The sequence below is a fragment of the Etheostoma spectabile genome, chromosome 6 (genome assembly GCF_008692095.1).
Source record: "Etheostoma spectabile isolate EspeVRDwgs_2016 chromosome 6, UIUC_Espe_1.0, whole genome shotgun sequence".
Lineage (NCBI taxonomy): Eukaryota > Metazoa > Chordata > Actinopteri > Perciformes > Percidae > Etheostoma > Etheostoma spectabile.
Genome location: NC_045738.1, coordinates 16,906,154 through 16,926,815, shown reverse-complemented (window position 1 = coordinate 16,926,815; position 20,662 = coordinate 16,906,154). Strand labels below are relative to the sequence as shown.

The 20,662-nt window shown below is 40.5% G+C and overlaps 1 protein-coding gene and 1 long non-coding RNA gene across 14 annotated transcripts in view; one reads left to right on the top strand and one right to left on the bottom strand.

Annotated features, from left to right (window-relative positions):
- syngap1b (synaptic Ras GTPase activating protein 1b) overlaps window positions 1–20,662 on the top strand; it is a 146,115-nt gene that overhangs the window by 39,506 nt on the left and 85,947 nt on the right. For all 13 annotated transcript variants that reach the window (XM_032518083.1, XM_032518082.1, XM_032518084.1 and 10 more), the window contains one exon: window positions 2,388–2,755. In XM_032518083.1, the coding sequence (XP_032373974.1) occupies window positions 2,388–2,755 (368 nt within the window). The remainder of the gene's footprint in view (window positions 1–2,387; window positions 2,756–20,662) is intronic.
- Window positions 12,149–20,662, bottom strand: part of LOC116690900 (uncharacterized) — a 10,062-nt gene continuing 1,548 nt past the window's right edge. The window contains exons 2-3 of the long non-coding RNA XR_004332386.1: window positions 18,228–18,237; window positions 12,149–12,158 (exon numbers count right to left, since the gene is read on the bottom strand). This is a non-coding gene — a long non-coding RNA (uncharacterized LOC116690900). The remainder of the gene's footprint in view (window positions 12,159–18,227; window positions 18,238–20,662) is intronic.

Sequence of the window (20,662 nt, the reverse complement as noted above, 5' to 3'; positions counted from 1 at the left end):
TGTGTGCGTGTGTGTGCGTGTGTGTGCGTGTGCGTGTGCGTGTGCGTGTGCGTGTGCGCGCTGCAGATGTTAAGTGTAAATGTGCCTTTTCATTTATGCAGAAGGTGTGAGCTGCACACCCAGCAAAAGTCTTTCTCAACTTGTTTACCCAAGGATTCATCTTAAAAATCACATTTTTCTTATTGTTTTAACTTGGTAAGATCACTTGTTTTCAGTGCAAATTAGTTCACGGATCTCCCCCTGGATCAGAGCATATAAAATTGATGTTAGTGGAGTAGTGATTTTCCTTATAGGGAGATACTGTCCTCTTTTTTATTATGAATATTAAAGCAAAGTACGATTGATTCAGCCTTGTTCCCGGGCATGTTCCACTGGACGGTTTCTAAAAGAATTTAGTCTTTGAATTCCAGCATCAGACAGGAGAAAGTGAGGAACTGCCTCAAGATGTTTGCTTTTGTATTCGTAGCTGAAAACTATAAATGCTCAGTGGCGTAATGGGAAGCATGTGAAAGATGCTGCTGTTGCCTTTTGCTTCATGGAAAAGAAATTAAAATGTCTAGAGCTTAAACAGAGATAATACATAATGTGTCTTAAGAGGAGGGAGAGAAAATGCAAGGTCAGCAGATAGACAGAGGCATCAAGAGATTTTGAACAATCACAGAGAAAGAGAATTTTAACCTATAGAATAGTGTTGCAAGTGCACAAAGCTACTGTTGGCACGAATTACATTTTATGACTGATTACACGAACAGCATATGCTAGTATTAATCTGTGCCTGTTCTAACTATTCCTTACGTTAAAACATAAGTTAAAGCAGTGCAATAAGGCTGGAAAACTTAGACAGCAGCAAAGAAAGAAAAGACAAAGTACCTCATTCACCAGAGGTCCGTAGCCACACATTTTTCATTTAAGACAAAGTGAAACAGCTACCTTGGAGAAGAAAATCCATATTAATGTCTCCAATACTGTGTGATCAATTCCCTAAACTATCCAAGGCACAGAGCCCTCAGATATCATTTTCATTTTTTTCCCCACATCTTGATTGATCCTTGGAATTAGGGATAACGTCACAGATTATTCTGCACCCCCACCGAGGACATTAAAGTTTAGTCTGTCTGTCTGTCTGTCTGTCTGTCTGTCTGTCTGTCTGTCTGTCTGTCTGTCTGTCTGTCTGTCTGTCTGTCTGTCAGCAGGATATCTCAGGAACATCCGAACAGATTTCTGTTAAATGCGGTGGACAGGACAGCCTCAGGCCAAGGAACAGATGATTAGATTTTGGTGGTGAGCTCGATCTAGGACTTCTTCAATTAAGCAATTATCATTTTTAGCTGCGACTATAAAACTAACAGAGACAGAGACTCAATTTGACATTCAAAGGGTGTGTTTGCAGAGTCACTAGCAAGTGCCTGCTGCTTATAAATGAAATATCTGTGTGTGTTTCTCAGCCGTGTCTCAGCACCCATGTTTTAGTCATGGGAACTGCCTCTGCTTTTGTTTCATGTTTGTACTGTTTGTGTGAATGGGAATGATGTTAGGAAAACAAGGGCACGGCAAAAACAAGGACATATCCTCGTGAATTAGATGAAAATATGAAAAGTTAACTAGTTTGAAGTGTTTGAAAGCTGTTAAAAGTACTAAAGCATTTTACCTTTTTTAAAAGGACTAGTTAGACATTTTGTTTGCTTGCGTTTTTGCACAAAGTTGGACAAAAAGATCCATACTACTCTCATCTAGGAACAGTTAGCCTAGCTTAGCATAAAGACTGGGAACAGGGTAATAGCTAGCCTGGCTCTGTCTCAAGGTTTAAAAAAAAAATGCCTACCAGCACCACTAACACTTGTTGCATATTTTTTTTGTTAAATGCAAAAACTGAAATGGAAAAACAAGTTGTGGTTGTAGAAGGGGCTATGTGTTACACTATATTAACTTTAGACTGAGCTAGGATAGCTGTTCCCAGGCTAAGATAAGCTAAGTGTTTCTTGAATGTAGCTTTAGATGTGAGAGGGGTATATTGATCTTATCTAATTCTTGGCAAATAAGCACATTTCTAAAAATGTTGATCTATTTCTTTGAACCAGATCATTTTCCTACTTTGTTGTATCAATGCTTGCTACTTTATGTAGTTAGTTTCTTAAGTCTCTTACAGTAGGTCGTACCCAAAATCAGGTACTGCTTCAAGCTTTGTCCTGCATGCTCTCATTATAACTAATGACATCTTTCAGGCTGACCTATCAAACACACTCCAATTACACCTGACACAGATGTGATGAGGGCCGACATGTTTCACAGCATCACTGCCCTCCTCCACAACATCCTAACTGACCTTCTCTTTCCTCCCTTTCTCTCTCCTCTTTTTCCTTCCTCCCCCCTCCTTCTCTCCTATCCAGATGCAAGGTGTGCCGTCCCCCCCTCCTATCATCACCATCATCGCACCCACACCCACTCCTTCCACACGCCCTCTTACGACCGTCCCGCCCACGAACGTCCCACCTTCGACCGTCCCACCTACGACCGTCCCTCCTTCAACCGTCCTTCCTTCGACCGTCCCTCCTTCGACCGTCCTTCCTACGACCGTCCTTCCTACGATCGTCCTTCCTTCGACCGTCCCTCCTTCGACCGTCCCTCCTACAACCTTTCCCCGCACGAGCGCCCCATCTACGACCGCCCTCCACCAGACCGTCCACCCCAAGACCGCTGGAACCCCCATCTCCGTGTGAACACCGGAAATCAGATCTACATGTTGGACCAGGAAGAGGTATTGCACTCCACACAACAGGAATACACTCATACTGATTTTGCACAGATGGCACACTAGTTGAAATAATTAGTATTCAGTGTTTTTCCTGGCTCAGAATGGGCGTTTGCGCGGACACACTTGGGGTTCTCCCCCAGGAAAGTTTGAGCGTCAAAGACTTCATTTCCTGCATTCTGATACATTTTTAGACAACAATTTATGGTGAAAAATGTCTTTATTTATGTCAAGTAAAACACAAAATTCTGATGGCAGGTAATGATTCAAAATGGAATATAATGCAGTAAGGGGGCTTTCACATCAGGAACTTGGGCCCGGATCAGGGGTTGAGGTAACTTTTTCCCAAGGAGCACGTATTGCTCCTAAGTTGAAAAGTTTTGCAGTGACCAACATGCAAAATGCAATTTTTTACAATTATAAATTTGTGTTATAAAGTATAAGTTTTATATTTTGAAATAGGCTACATTCTATTGATTAATAATTTATTATGATGATGTTAAATATACAGTAGTGTAACGGACCACCACAGTTCGACCTGCATGTGAACCGCGGATTAATTGCAGTGTTTAACCTTCATAGTGTAAAAACGTGACACTATGTTAATTGGGGCGGGGGCAGCAGAAAAACAGAGTAAGGACGCACCATTCGTTTAGGGCAATGCCGCGGTCGCAACTGTGGTTTTCATACGTAGGCTTACTCACAAATGGTTCGCACCAAGTGTTAAAACCGACTGTGCCAAAACACAGAATTGGACTACTATTTAATGTGACTGCGAGACGTCCTGAAACTCTCTCACTTTAATACTGATGGTATTACAACCTTCTCTATGCAGGAAAAACAGTAGTATTCGACCAAAACTTCAGAGGGGAAATTCATAGTGTGAGTAATAAAGATGACTTATTTTTCAAAGAAGTTTATTTCACTTATTTTGACCCATTTGATCACAATATGAGCTGGTAAATTCTTCTGTCTGAGTTTACCTGAAAAAATAAAGGTTAAACAGTCTTCATTATGTAAATGTGTCAAAGCAAATATTAAAATATTTTCCTCTCCTGTGATGCAATATAGGTATTTAAATAGACATGGCATAACCTTTTAACTGTTATACAGTAAACTTTACACACGCCACTTAATATGCGGAATTATTGAATGTTCACATCCCATATTAAAGATGGGATAAGTCTCTTTGCAATATGACTGGCTATAAGTATCAAAGATGTACTATGTTACAGCTAGAGCACTTTGAGCTGCATTTCATGTATGAAAGGTGCTAAGTAGTAGTGTGTATATATATATTATTGTTATTGTTGTTGTTGTTGTTGTTGTTGTTGTTATTATTATTATAACTATGCTTGGGTTCTGATAGTGGATTCTATTTTGTATTTGTTATAAGAAACCCAGATCAATTTCTGAGTCTATAAAATGACCTAAAGGACAATTCCGGCCAATTTTTATGTTAATCTTGACCGCTATAAATATGCGAGTACTTTTGATTGAAAACCCCCCCGTCCTGAATCGATGCAGGCAACACTGAGTAGCTGCAGCTACGTGTACAAGCTTCCACTGATCTACAACGGCAGTTAAAGGGGGAAGTTTCCATGTAGTTACATGGTTATTGATATGGTCATAACCACTACCGTGCTCAATTACCTATTTTTGAGGAGGATATAAACTACAATTTGTGGCTGCGAAGGCATGGAGCACACCCACTACACCCCCCCGGTGCTCGTTGTCGGCTGCGGGAGGCGAGGAAGGCGGAGACGAAGCCTGCCTGCCCGGCTAAGGAATCTACCACACAGATCGACACTGCCAAGCCTCGATCACTCACAAAATGGATGAGCTACAAATACACACGGCACTGCTGCATGATGATTTTCACAAACGCCTGTCAATAACACTTGTCAATAACAGCTAGCAGCTAGCAGCTAACAACTAGCTAGCTCTAGCAGCAAATCAGGCAAGCACACTAACCATGTTAACTGCATTATGTGTCTGTTAAGAGGCACAAAAGCACTCTAAAACTTGCCCCATTAACTGCAGTTTTAGATCAGTGGAAGTTTGTACACGTAGCTGCAGCTACTCGGTGTTGCCTGCACTGATTCAAGTCATTTTTTTAATCAAAAGTACTCGCATATTAATAGCGATCAAGATTAACATAAAAATTGGCCGGAATTCTTCTTTAAAGCTGCATGATTTGTTAGTTTTTTGGCCACTTGAGGGCAGTGCAACAAGCTGTAAAAATGATATTGAACTAATTACCTTAGAAGGTTGCTTAAATACACGCAGGCCGTTTCTGCTTGATGTGTATTTAGGCAACCTTATGAATATAATCATTAATTTGGAGTCATGTTTCTGGCCACCTGGCAAATTTAAGTCCAATATTCGCTCTACTTTTACTTCTGGTCTCCACTGAATCTTGTGGGGAACATGATAAAAATTGATTGGTACAGCTTTAAAACAATTTTTACTGCATCTCTTCTGTGTGTTTTTCTTTTATTAGCTAAGAACAAGATTCAAAGATTTGATACAGGATTCAGATTCTATAAAAAATGTTATTTTACCTGAGCTCTAGTTATAGCTAGTTCAAAAGATGTGACAAGTACCCCTACTGTGGTGTGTGAAAATAATGTCTTTTGGGGTAAAACATAGGTTGACAGTGCTCTTAGCATGGTCTGTTATAAAATAGTTTTACACAGTCTTTGAGGAAATATCTGTTAAAAAAGGAGGTCAGAGAGAGAATGTATCCAGAGTCTATACTAGAGACTAAAACTGCCCTGGATCACTGTCGCCTCAGGCTCGCTTTTGGGGGTTCAGATTCCAGGGCAGTTGTTAATTCTGTGGCAAGTTGTCTGTGGTTGGAAGCATTTGGTAATCCTCTGCATTGTTTAACTGGATCCTAACTGTGTAACTAGTAACCTCAAATTGTGTCAAAAACACAATACTGTGGGATAAATGTATATATTTGTTGCTACGGCTGGGGCAGAAACTGAGAAATCCTGACCGTATGCTCAATATATTTCCCCCCTTTTTTCCCCAGACGTCAACCCGTGTCTAAAATTGTCTTTTTGTTAAATAGTCCAATTTCTGTCAGTACCATGGAATTACCTTGATGCAATGCCAGTTAAGCCGGGCAGACACCGGCTAATTTAGTTTAGTTTGTTGATGTGCAGTTTAAGGGTGGGGGGGTTACAACAACCACAACACCTGAATGATCAACATTCAGGCTCATAGACGATCTAAAGGGTTTCTGGTATGAATTGTTAGTTGCAGGTCTTTGCCAATGAGAAAGGCAGATTAAAACTTGTAGGGTGAGTTAACACAATGTAGATAGAGCCCGACCAATAAAGGATTTTTAACGCTGATACGATACAAATATTTTGTTATTTAAAAATCCGATATTACGATATATCGGCAGATATATTTAAAAAAAATAATAATTATAAAATAACATGGTTGTCCGTTGACCGTTTTCATTTTATTTTTTAAATATTCATTTATCAGAATCATTTATTTGTCATAAATAATTCTGATGAATGAATATTCAAAAAATCTATTATAAATGTTGATACCGATAGTTTGGGAAATGCCTAATATCGGCCAATAATATTGGTTGGGCTCCAGTACTATACAAATAAAATAGCACAGCATCTACCCAGCTTTAGGTATAAATAAAAATAAAAAAAACTATATAAAGGTGATGCAGACTTATAAATGCAAAGTACATCAGCTGTTCTTTAAAGAATAAGGCTGGTAATATTCTCTAGTTGTCCTATTGTCAAGTCCCATGAAAAGACAAAAAAGCAACAATGAATTGAGTCTACTAACAATAATTGTCTGTGTAGCAGTAGTCTGAAATAATGTATTCTTCTGAACAATTGACTTCCAAAGTTCAACAAAACTTTTAAAACACATCAATGAGCCATACTGTTGGACTTGGTGACATGTTACTTCATAACCAACATGGGCACTCACTAGTGCACCCAATGTGTATTAATCCTCAACTGAAAATTGTCCCACAACAAATGCACTATTAACTCTTCTACGAGTAATGTTGGCTGAAAAGTGTGCAGCTGTTTCCAAAAATAACAGAGCCTTTAAAAAAAAAGAAAGAAACTATTTACTTGGGACCCATTTGTTTAGCCTGGTGAGGAGTTCCCCAGACAGGATAGGTAAGAGAAAGTTTTCCTTCCCAGCCTTGGCTTAGTTTTGAACAGACTTTATTGACATATAGTATAGAGAGCTTCTCCAACCAGGGTAAATGGGTTGTTCCTGTGTTTTACAATACTGCTAATGTTAATTAATTAATTAATTAATTAATTAATTGGAAAATGATGAAAGTGATAAAGGGTTGATTTTTTTTTTCTTCCTTATGCTTCATAAAAATATAAGGTACTGCATATTTGCTTGCTTTTTGGATGAAACATTAAAGTGCCAGTTTTATCATGCATTCATATTTAGCTGGAAATGTTTTAATGAAAGCAGTGTTTTTTTTCAGCCTACATTTATATGGGGAATGATTTAGCAGCAGTTCTGCAACTGTTCTAACACATTCACAGCTGGACAGCTTCACAGTCAAACCGCAATCTTTTGCTGTTAAGCCAGCAGAATATAATTGTTGAGGAATGAAATAATAACTATTTCTCAATTATTTCAATTCTGTGTTTCCCCACTTGATTTTTAGATGACTTGAGATGGGCCTAGCTGTGTGTTAGCGATGATTAGCTTGACTATTTTGTTCCCATGTTTGTGTGTATTGATGTACCCAACACAGATAGTGCATCACTGAACCTGCTGCCGGTTGTGAGTAAAATCTCATCTTGCTCTCCAGGCCAGGAGAGGGTACTGTTCTTCAACTTTTCTACCTCTGCTTTGCAACAAAACTATTTCCACACACAAAATTACAGTTTAAGGCAAGACAGCAGATTCATAACACCAGTTACAACCGCACCATAAATGGACCGGAGCCATGTGTAATCCATAGGTCATATCCTCAAATTTAGAAGTTATTAGACCATATATACTCATACTGTGGATTTCCATTTGCTTTAAAGCTAAACTCTGGCACGTCAGCACTTTATAAAAGTACAATAGATTACAAACAGCGACACATCAACCAACAGTAAAATAATAACATCCAGAATACACAGTTCATTCTTGGTGGTAGGGCTGGGCGATATACAGAGAAAATCAAATATCACAGTATTCTTGACCAAATACCTCAATGTCGATATTGTGACGATATTGTATGGTTGACTAACAAAATCTTTTTTACATAATGAGATTTTTGATAAATATTCTCCAAAAATGATTTAATGACTTAGTGGGTAAAGGTGAATAATGGAACAGCTAGAACAGGCTGGTAAGTTCATAAAATGACATCACTTTACTGTAATGCACTTACACTTACCATATTACGATATTACAATATATCCAAAATCTAAGACAATATAAAGTCTTATATTGCAATATTGTTACAACATTGATATATTGCCCTGCCCTACTTGGTGCTTTATGTACTCCGGGACACATTCCCCTACACACTGCTAAAAGAATGTGGTCATTATGTGGCCCAGACCACCTGCAAATGTGGTCTGAGTGATCAGATCTCAAATGCGTCCACAATGCGTCCTTAGTGCATTCATACAGTACCTGTCCACTTGTGATTGGATCACCCAGACCTCATTTTAATACAAACGAACGACGGGGAAGCTGCATGTGGCGATACAGTTATTCTCGTGTGTTATTATGATGTTTGATCTTACTTTAATTGTATTTAATAGTTATCTGCCTTACTGTTTGATTTAGTTTACATACTCTGTGTATTATACAGTATGCATTTGTGTACAGTGTTTAATTAAGCCCAGCACTGAGGTAAATTCCTATGTTCAGCTATGTTAGGAAGTCAATAAAGTAATGGATCTTCACGTGTCATAGCACACGGGTGGCGACTCCACTGTAGTGTGTGTGTGCACGGCTGCCAATAGTATTTCAACTTGTCATTACTCAGAGGAATAGAGCACGCTGTGATCCTGATAAGAGACCTTGTACTGCTCTGGAGGGATTGAATGGAGAGCCCAGTTCAATTAATCAGAGCCCTATCCCTGTCTAATTGTGCCAATAAGGCAGCAGCTGTGAATGGATCGGAGGCAGGACAGACGTGCTGATAGCCGTCACCTCAGGGACAGCAAGAGGCGTTTAAATATTCATGCTTGTCACTCACCTCATGCAGAGCTGTTGTCTCTCTTTTCCTCCCTCTTTCAAACACACACACATACACACACACACACACACACACACACACACACACCCTTCAAATTATTTCCATTTGTCTTAGATGGCTTCAGTGGCTCTGCAAAAAAGCAATCATACTGTACGAATCCATAGCTGAGAGATATGGAGAATCAGTGGAGGATCTTGTTGGGTTTTTTCCCCCGCCGGTGTTGCTGCTTCCTGCACATTTTGATATCAGCCTTTTGCCTCTCTGATTTTCTGTTTGCTTATATGCTTAGCATCTGAGGTCAACCTCATCTGTCCAATCCTCTGCGCTCTCTCCTGTATCTCTGCCTCCTCCAGACTCAGTCCTGATTTTAATGCCCTCCATCGATCCATCACACTTACCTTTTCACCCGTTCCCTCTCTCTGTTGCCTCCTATCTCTCCTCTTTTTATCTAATCCATCTGTTGTTCCATCTCCTCTATCTTCCCTCCTACTCTGCCCAATCTCTCACTCTCTCCCTATCTCCCTTCCTCCCTCCCTCTGTCTCATGTCAAATTCATTGCTAAACCACTTCTTCTCTCTCCATCTTCTCTTTCTTTCCCTCCCCTCTATCTCTCCTTCACAGTTTCTCCCTCTTTTCTGCCCTCACCCTTTCACCTCATCCACTTGCCCACTCCATCCACTTCCTCCCTCCCTCTCTCACTCTCCCTCTCTCTGGGGTGACTGGCAGGAGTCTTTGGCTCTCCCACAGGCCACCTGTCTCTGAGCTCCTCACAGCTCCATTCATTAGCTGCTCTGTTTTTTGTGTTTTTTTTTTTTTAATGAATGATGGCCATCAGAAAGACACAGCAGAGAAATCATCCTGGAGAGATAAGGTGTCGCTTCAGGGAACAAGACTCCTCTGTTTGAAATGTGTCACTATGGAAATTTCTGTTAATCGTGCATCTGCGTAGCTCTTGTGTTGGGTTCATTGAACTGTTTCCTAGGGATGGAGTGGAGGCACTTCATATGGCAAGAAAGGGATTACACCCTCAGTGACAAGGCTCATTTGAATTGCCAAGGATAATAGATACGCTGACAAGATGTGTTGTCTCAGTGGCTATGACACTGTGCATCCAGGACAAAATACCCTTGAAAGTTCAAGAAAGGCCTGTGAAATTAAAAATGAAGAGGTAAAACATTATATGCCTCCTATAATTACAGTGGCCTCTTTTCTTCCCCCCTTCTTGTCATTCAGTACAAATGAACGTGATGTCTTCCACGATATCTTTATTTCCAGACATATTAACATTATTTCTAACCACTGGGACTCAAAACTCCTGCCCCAAACCTTGCAGAACCCATGTTCATCAAACCCCAACCAAGACATAACAACAAAACACAAATAAATATTGATAACTAAAGAAACAAGGAACTGAAATACACAATCACATAATAATACAAATACTACATAAGTAAATAGAAAGGAGCAAACAAGTACAAAACCAGTTGTACACAGCTCATACTGTGCACTACACATAAATTAGATAGTGGTCATTAAACACCAGACGGTATACATCTTCCCCAAATGATCTGCAGAGGGCTACTTATGGGTTGTCCCCAGGCATACCAAATGACACAAGTCTTTTTTTGCAAGGAAATTTCTAAAGGGGAACCAGATGTTATCAAACATTGGTTGCTTACCCCTGATTGCATACGTGATCTTTTCTACAGGTAGAGTTGCTGTTAATTCTGAAAGCCATTTACCTATCCTTCGTCCTAGCCACCTCTTTCCAAGCAATTGCAATGACTCTTTTGGCCACCAACAGACCTCTAACTTAAAATAATCGATGCTTCTTCCTGAACGGGTGTAACTTCTGTACAGTATGTGATTGGCAACAAATTCTTTCCAACACACTCTACGCAAGGAAAAATGGAAATGTGTCACATAGAAAACCAGCATATGGGCAGCCTCAAGCAACAGAAAGCTTCGCTTGTTTGTCTGTGTGATCGTAATATTATAAAATATTTTTGTGGTACAAATAGATGCAGTGCAACAACTTAAATATTAGCATAGAGTTGAATCAACGCTTCTATGATGCAGCTTTAACAGAAATGTTACACTTTAGACTTCAGAAAGGAACTAATTTACGCAGGAATCATGAATCCGACTATATGATATTGTGCAACCTGTGTTTTTCCTTTTTATCCACCTTTAATACTACCAATGGTACACCCTGTTTATGTGTTGTTGCATTATTATTATTTTTTTTACATTTAGTATTCAGCACTTGTTGGCCCTATGTGTTTGAGCAGTGTACATTGCGGCTGCAGCAGAAAGAAGGAAGAGAAGTTTTAAGTACAACTGAGAAACTTGATAACTGTAAATTGATTAATCACATAAATCAAAGCAAAAATGCTAAACATTTACTTGCTTCAGCTTCTCGATTGTGAGCGTCTTTAGCTTCTCTCTGTAAATCTCTTTGGGGTGTCGGTCAGACCAAACAAGTAAATTAAAGATGTCCCCTGGAGCTTTATAAAATTGTAATATATGTGTTATTCACTATTTTAGGACATTTTATGAACCAAATGATGCTTTATTCATTGAGAAAAAACTATTGATAATTCCTGACCATTCATGAGAATGGTAAACTAATAGATTTACACATGTGTGCCTCCTGGGGTCCTGTAGATGACTGATAATTAATAACAGTTTGACTTTGGACAGCTAATGTAATACTAATGATCATATTTCACTTATTTTGACGTCTAACACATGTAAAGACCTTTGCAGTAGTTTAAGAATGTAGAATGTTGAATTTGACCGCCACACTAACTGGACCACTGTGTTGGAACAATCAATGCAGACAATTGTAAGAGCGAGTAATATGTTTTCTGGATCTGACATTCCTTTGACTCTTATCTTATCGTCTTTGAGATCTGTGAGAATTCCCTTCCATTTTTCTCACTGCTGAATCTTTCTGCAGGCTGCTCTGCTTCTTTCTGGCCTGTAGGGGGTGTAAGAGGGCTGGCAGTGATGGCTGCCTACCCTCCTCTTCCTCCTCCTCTTACTCCCTCCTCTTTCTCCCTCCTCCACCTCCACCTCCTCCTCCTCCTCCTCCTCCTCCTCCTTCTTCTCCTTCTCCTCCTCCTTTTCTCACATTAATCTGAGATGACAGAGTTTCATATACCACCGCCATGCACCAGTGGCCTGTCCCCCAAGTCATGTGTCCGTGCTGCGCTAACCCCAACTGTGCCAGTGTTACACAAGACCAAACAGACGTGGAGCACAAGCCTTGTTTGTAAGTTTAAGAAGGAGCTGGGGAATATCCTCACTATATCATGCTGAGGAGTATGTGTAGTACTGTAGCAATTTCGAATAAATAGGATTGTTGAGTACATTTTGCTCTTTGGTAAAAGCCTTTCGGTGGTCCCATTTGCAGCTTTAATGTTGAAAGCATTAGTGCATGAGCCGGTCTGCAAACAAGTTCCAGCACCTTGGTGGCTTTAGCCTGTAGCAACTGTTGTCACAATGCATAAAGAGTGGCTCAGAGGTGGATAGCATGTTTGCTTATGACCCTGGAGAACACATTCAGGTCGGTGTCGTGTGGGAGTTTGAGGGATTAATTATGTAATAAATGTAGGTGGGCAGTGATTCTCAGAAGAGAAGAGAAAGGTTGATTGTTTTAGTAAGATGGCTGACCTAAACCCCTGAGGCGATGTTAACAAAAAAGTCGTGGCATTTGAGTAACCATTACATGCCATTTAAATAGAAATTGTCACTCACTCAGAAATAAAACGTTTTTCAAAAAGCCATTTTGTACAATACAAGGGTTTAAATGTCTTTTATCTCAGCGTTTTGATTCATTTGCTTATCCCTGTGGAAAGTGTAGAGGTTTTTTTCTCTCCCATACCTTGGAGCCAGCTAGAGAGAGAGAGAGAGAGCGAGAGAGAGAGAAGAAAACTAGGCCTAATTTGTCTCCTGCCAACTTACCAGGAGCATCTGCCAGATCTCGATGACCTTAAAAGCAATCCTCTGCCATTTATCAGTTTTATTAAGAAGAATTGTTTTTGGCCAGATCCGTCTCTGTGGTCTTTGGACACTTATGGGTGGTTGGAACTTTTCCTAGGTACTAATTGTTCACAAGAAAATGTAATAAAGCACCTTTTCTAACATTTATATTCTTAAAATGTATTTGATAGTCTTACAACAGCCTACAGTTGCTACAACCGTTGACAGACCTGAATGCCTTACTTTGCATTCAACTTGCCAGATGTTTGTTTACTGTCACATCTCTCATTTTTCTAACTGTAACCAAGTGATACTTAGTCTTGCCCACCATGCATTTTACCTGCATAAATCTTACAGGCAAACACAGTCAGGTCACAGTTTCAGTGTAATTTCCTGCTTAATTACATCATATAATGCTCTTTGCTTGTTGCATCAGCGGCAATATGGTACTGTCTGTGTTGAAAAGATAACTTATTATTTTGGGCTTATGAAACCTTTTCTCCTGTTGTCTTCTGGATAAATATACAAAGTTAAAGACTAATGCAAGGAACATAAAGTCAGATTTTACTGTACCAGAGCCATCTATACCGCTTTTTTCCACTTACCTCTCTACTGTATATCACGATATGCAGCACATTTAAAATCATGCTCCCCAAAGTTCTTTTTTAGACTTGCAAATCCTTGGGTTCAGTGTGTGAAAGGCCAAAAATGTTCAAAATGTCCGCCTTATTGGCCTTTCCACTATGTGTGTGTATGTGTGTGTCTTAGTATGTGTGCCTAATTGTGTGAGTAGGATCACTGTGTGTTTTATCAACACTGTAGCCAGTGCCTGAGGTCAGGAGGAGGAGGAACATCTGCCCGTGAGAGGATGATACTGGCGGTCTGAAGGACAAATCGTGCTTTTGGCCAGCTCAGCCACCTGTCACGAGGCAGGGAACTGTGTCTGTGTACATGCTGAAGTGAAATTGATTGTTGTATTTGTGCATATGTGTGTGTCTGTGATTTTGTGTTTGAGCCAGACCTAGACAGCCAGCAGTGTTTGATTACTGTCTCGTTAACAAAAAATGAATTGCACAGTTTTTGCACATTACACACTATTTCTTGCACTCCTCACTTCTCTTTCTTTCTCACACAGACTTGTACTTTCTCACGCACGCACACACACACACACACACGCAGTGTCCCCCCCCCCCGTATTCCCTTGCTCCTCACAGCTGGGCCTGTGGAAGCAGTAGTGACATATGGGCGAGCCAGCCTGCAGCATCGCTCAACTCAACCTGCCAAGCTGAACAAAAACACCACCCTCCCTGTACAGATCAATGACACTCCCTTCCTTCCTCTACCACCATCTCTCCCTCTTCCTCCCTGCCTCCTTCGAGCAACCGTCCCATCATTTATTCCTTCCTCTCCATGCCAGGACCAGCTTCTGTCGCATACAATTTGGCACAGTTGTTGGCTTCTGACTGAAATTTGACAAGCGTGTTTGTTTTAAAATTTTAAAATTTGAATCAGAAATTGATTGATTTCAGCCCTGCCAATACAACAGTTGCCATGGATGCTTAAATCCATCAGGCATTCAATTTATTATTTAAATTACATTAAATCTATTTATCTGCTGCGGACAATGCCCTGATCCCACATTGCCATTGGAAGTTTGTCTGGCTACACCTCTCACTCTAGCTTGTTTGTATTTCTTTAAACCAATTGCCCCATATTCAGCAACAGTGCCCTTGCAAAATAGATAGCGCAGATAGGAGATATCAGGCTTTATACTAGCCATGTATATCCAATGATCCTTGGGCCCAAAGATGGCCCAGAATACTAAAAAGTGTTACCTGTTAAAAAGTGCAATAATTCAGCTATGGGCCTTACGAGTAGATAAAGAGAGCAAAAGTGAAGTAACAGGGAGATGCAGTAAAGTGTGTGTTGCTCTCTGGTCTACTGAGGGGACTGTTTGGTGTCTTTGCTTTCTCTATGCTGGATTTAATGTAGGGTGGTTAAAGCCTTTACTCCTTGGCTTTGAAGGACTGATACTACAACACCCCATTAACTGTTTCAGATTACATCAAAATCATCTGCTGTGGCTCCTGTAAACATAACATGTAATACACCCTGTCAGCCGAGCTGCAACATCTGGTGATGATGGTGGAATTTAGTGTAATGCTAGAGGACTTTACGGACGCATGATTAGGATCAACGTTGTAGAAGATAATTACAGCTTTTTGCACCTTTCTCAGAGTCTGGTCCATCTGGTCTGTCTACCCACCCAACAACAGATATCTTCCCAAATACCAGCCACACTTGGTTATGGTTCACAGAGAATGATTCTTGATTTAGTCACCCCTTAACCTTTTAAGATATTCATAGTCCCCAGATGGTGTTTTGTTTGTAACTATCTGACCTTTCTTCTACATGCCAAAAATTCCTGGGTTAACGAGCGACCAAGTGTGAGTCCCTGCACTGGGTTAAGCTATGGTCAGTGGTGGATGCAGAACGTGATAGATGGGTGGGCCTGGATTACGTGAAGGTGGGCCTGAATGTAGGGTGTCCTGAAATCAAAGTAGTTCTACCAAATCTAGGAAATATGAGGCTTTCTTTAAAGAAAGAAGCTGTTGTATTTGTGAGAAACTTTCAATCTGCCAGAGCTCAGTGTGCTGGGACTAGTGGTGTAGTCTACTCTATTGTAGTGGGTATACTGTATATGTATGGACCAGGATGGGGTGGCATATCATAGTGGGGGGCCTGGCTGTCCTCCCCCAGGAAAATCTTGAGCGTCAAAGACTTAATTTCCTGTATTTCTGACACTTTTCTGCACCAATTTATGGTGGAAATGCCTTTTAATTAGCCTATGATAAAAAGATAGTTCAAAGTAATAATGCAAAGTATGTTGTTACATGTCATTGCTCTTTTTTAAGTGAATTTAGTGATGAAATAGCAGACAAGCAATGGATAAAGTTCCCAGTTGTAGGTCACAACAGCAATCCATGGTTGTTCTGATTGTTGCAGCGCTTTGCACACCAACACACTTAACTTTGAATTTCTGATTGTGCGGGCCAGCTGTCAATGGGCCCAGGCCGCGCCTGGCTATGGTTTCCGTCATGGGTACTGGGTAAAGTCAACCTATTATATCATTGGTTCCATATTGATCTGAATTGCTTCAATTTTGACCCAGTGATTTAAAGTTGTAGTGCCTCCCTCAAACACAAGGAATGCATATTTGCTGATTAGATCCATGGTTTTACAGGGAACCATTTTGATTTTGATGCCCCTATGGTCTTTTCCTCCAGCACCACTCTCAGGATAAACTTATTTGTTATCAGTACTACGGGTTTTAAGGCTCGACACGTCTCAGTATTCTCCAAGTGCTCCAAAGTGCTTGATGAATTGTCGAACAGCATCTGAAAACCCCTCCAAAAACATTTTTCCAAAATCTGAGTCACTTTGGGCTAAATCCGACAATTGTTCTAACTTTCTGAAACCGATAATCCGACAAATTAACCCACTTCACGCCGTGTTTGGCCAGGTGCATCTCAACCCTCTCGTGATGAAGGGCTTCTTCAAGTATAGCCATTTGGAAAAGGTAAAAACTCTAGTTAATTTCAAGCATACCCTTGCTTTTCTGTCTATTTGGGTGCAATAGAGATTGGGGCTTCTAGGTGGCACCAGAGCACCATACCAAACCTTTCCACAGAAGTTCATTTTAGTACTAATATATTGTGTTGTAGATTAATTTGTTCCTTTAAATCTGTGTGTAAGATGTAAGTGCGCCTTCTGAAGTAGTTAAAGGTCAGTGTGCTAGCCTAATGCTGCTTCTCTGTGGATGTTGAGTGCAGGCCTGGCAGCTCCCTGTGCCTACTAATGGCAACCCCAGAGCTGGTGTTATGTCAGTTGTAGACCCGCAACATCTGACCAATCAAAGCCCGCCACACGCAAAGTACAAAGGGTCTTTTCCCTGAGTCAAATTGTCAGTAATGAATTGCACTGGGCAGGGCAATTCATTACTGACAAGATGGCTTGTTAAGAGTTTAACTTTCTGAGGCTCATGGATTTAAGATCATTTTAGCTACAAGTGTACAGTACAGCTCTTCTTATAAAAACATGTTTGCACCATTTTCTTATGATTCCAGTACAGAAAAGAGACAAACCTGTGCCTCTGCTTACCAATCATGCATTTCGTAACCTTCTCACAACTCGTACTGTAGGTAAAAGTAAACTCAGCCCATTTGTCTCCTCTGGATTCCATGGCAACAGCTACAAATCTGGACAGAGAGAAGCATTACTTTACTTTAACCCCGCTGAAAATCACTATGGACCCCTTCAATAACCACAAAACCATTCAATCTGAATACCTGAGGTCTGAGTTTTCTACTCCTTCATACTTCTCTCCTGATTGCTTTTTTGTAGAGTCAGAACTGGCACAGTGCTCATTCAGGCATTATAAAACCACTCTGCTTATTACATTTATTTAGAAACTCTATAAAGCAACATGGTCGCAATAAAGCTACAGTATGCAACTGGGGCTTTATTGGAATTCCCGATCAATCAGAAGCTGGTTAAATGTGAGGTTAATTCAGGGTTACGGTTACTCATTGGCACTAAAGCATATTCAATTAGTCGAACAGAGTGCTCGGCCACTCTCCGCTGCTGTTTCTTGCATTAATCTGGCAAAGAGAATTAAATGTGGGTTAGCAAAAAGCTATGTTTAAATTGAAGCAGGATACACTAATAAGGTTTGAATTTAGATTGAAGATGGGTATTTTTTTTTCTGGTCTAATAATGTCACTCTAGAATGAGGGATATTCTCACAAGTGTTAGGCCAAAGGGTGATTAAAAAAAATACTTTTTTTTGGAATACAGAAGCAAACGTCTTTACGCAGTGATAGAACAAAATTAGAGTCAAAACATAGATATAGAGACATATCACTCAAAAACACACAAATGACAAGACTTTTTTTAATTGCAATATAAAAGTGCATATACCACGATAGAGGACTAATAAACACCTTTCTAATACCCCTTTCCCACCGATGGCTCAATCAGGGTTATACACAGGTTGACTATGTGTTTGAATGGAGTAACCCTCCTTGTTTTACTCGGCTTCGCAACCCAAGTAGCAAGGTGGGTTTGATCAGGGTAGAGTTAGGTTGATTTAAATGTGAATTGCCATTGTCCTGGGTTGCTACCAGCTGGGGAGGGACAAAGGATGTGATCGGTTTGAAACAACGGGGGCAGTCGGCACAGGTCCCTGCACACTTTGAAACAAGAAACATAAATGTGTCTCACTGTGCTTTGCACTGAGTTTTTTACCATAGACTGTATACAACTAGGATTTTCACAGGCTGCTTCAACAACACTAGAGTGGTTCAGTTCATTTCACACAGTCCTCTGGCAGCGGGTGCCCGGATTGTTCACTGGTCTGCTGTTTGGAGAGCAGTAGTGGAGTTTTGCAGTGTTGGAACGTAAGCTCTTTTTCAAAAATGGGTCGTGAAGCCATCAGCAAAGCCCAAATTTACTTTTAATGAAATCAAACAAAGAGAAAGGTTGTCCCCTCATCTGGTCAAAAGTGGTTACTAGAGTAACATCCTTCTATTTGCGACTGCTGCAATAACTATGCAGAAGCAGAGACTCACTGCACAAAATCATCTGAGAAGTGTTTGATGGTTACTTATTTGTGCTTTAGAGCGTTATCACTGCGAAACAATCATAAAAAACACCTGCAACAAAACATTAGTTCTGCCGGTATACAGTTAGACTGGAGTGCTTGAGCTGTTCACTGAATATGACATGAGAGTGTCGCCCTTTTCTAGGACTAAAGGTAATTGTTATGCAATGCTCCCAGGTTGACCCCAGGTGAGCTCTGAATTGTCATGACCAGGGATATACCCATGTAGACTGGCTTGGTTTGAATTTCCAAAAGGAGGGTTGATCCCTGATGGGACAACCCTAGCCCAACCCTGGTAGGTGGTTTAAAAGAGGTATAAGAAATGGCGGACATTTTATTTGACTTAATTTAAAACAAACGGATGAAAATTACGTTTGTGAGCTTGTAGTGCAAACAATACAAGCAGGATGACAATCAACACTATACACAAATAACAAAACATATTTAGTTTGACACCATTTAAAAAAGAAAAGAAAAAAAGTTTGGATTACTTGGGGGCCTTAAAGTGAAATTTGTACAGTAACTTTACACATGTAGCCCGCTGTAGCAGTCAGAGCCAATTGATGGTGAGGACAGCATGCTATAACTAGAGGACAGACAGATACAGAACTTGAAAAGTGGTCTATCATGGTGTAATTGCTACAACTAAACTGAAACTCAGTACAGTAAATTAACATACACGCTTTCTGCATTCTCACACTGGACTCATAAAGAGTGGATGTTGCTTCACAAATTTTTCATCAAGCGGTTTGTACTGTAATCTCATCACAACACGCGTTGGTTTCAAGAAATAACTGCATTACTATGTTGTTTTATGTACTTTGGTTGCACAAGCAGCAAAGTGGAAGGTAATCATAAAGGCAGTTGATTTATGGTGCTCGTGCCTGATTGAGTTGGATACAGAGACTTGTATAAACAGGATCCTGATGCTGTGATGTGAAGCATCTTCTGCTTTGCCGGTCTAACTAGATTACGTGTTTGTGTTCATGTGTCCGATGTGATTCAGCTGTAGCGTAGCAGTGAAGAATACTAGTAGCTTGAAGTGGAGCAGTGTCTGCATTCAATTTTGATGTGGCTCTCTCGCTTTGATAGGCACACATCTGCACATACAAAATACTAGTAAGATTCAGGCACCCCCACACAAACGCAGAGTGAGTGGCACTCGGCTGTCTTGTGGGACATATGGCTCAGTGTGACCTGCCAGTGTCCTTCACTGTTGTTGGCTGTGCCCCAAAGCCCCCCAGGCTACACTATCCTGCACTGCTCTCTGCAGTTATCCACACGTTGTAAAACTGGATCTCTGTGTTCGCACCAGCTCTTTTATGTCCCGATGTTGCATTTCTGTTAGACGCTAGTCTCAATAGGACCCACTCTGAGGCACAGCCGTGTTGCCTGAGAACAAAAACAAGGCTGCTATTTCCACTGATACTTTGACATCATGTCAGTAAGGCTACAAAGAAGTCAGTGACTGTAATTCCACTTCCAAACTACACCTTTATCTATGTTTCATTATTCTGCATTTGTGAAAGCTGAAATAAATGATTTTTTTGGCCATTTGGGTGCCGAAGAACACCACAACAAGCTGAAAAACAAATAATTAACATATACACTCAGTGGCCATTTTTTATTAGGTACACCTAGAAAATCTCCAACACAACAGCTTGGCCATGAAGCTGTTCATGGCCAATGGTCTATTATGGTTCATAATAAATGAATGTTTATGAAATTACGTTTTAATAAGAAATTTATTATTATGGTTGTAGTTTTTCAAACTGGTGTTGAAGTGGACCTTCTGAGAGGTGTTTCTAATGTTTTAAACAATGCATTTAAAAACCTGAGAGGAAAGGAAATTAGAAACACATTTCAAGATAATGTAATCCAGGGCAACACCACATTCAACTCCAACCAAGAAGGACACCTCCAGGCTGGATAAACTCATCAGGCGGGCCGGCTCTGTGGCCGGCATGAAGCCGGACTCACTGGTGACGGTGGACACTGGACAAAGTGCTGCCCCCCCCCCCCCCCCCCCCCCCCCCCCCCC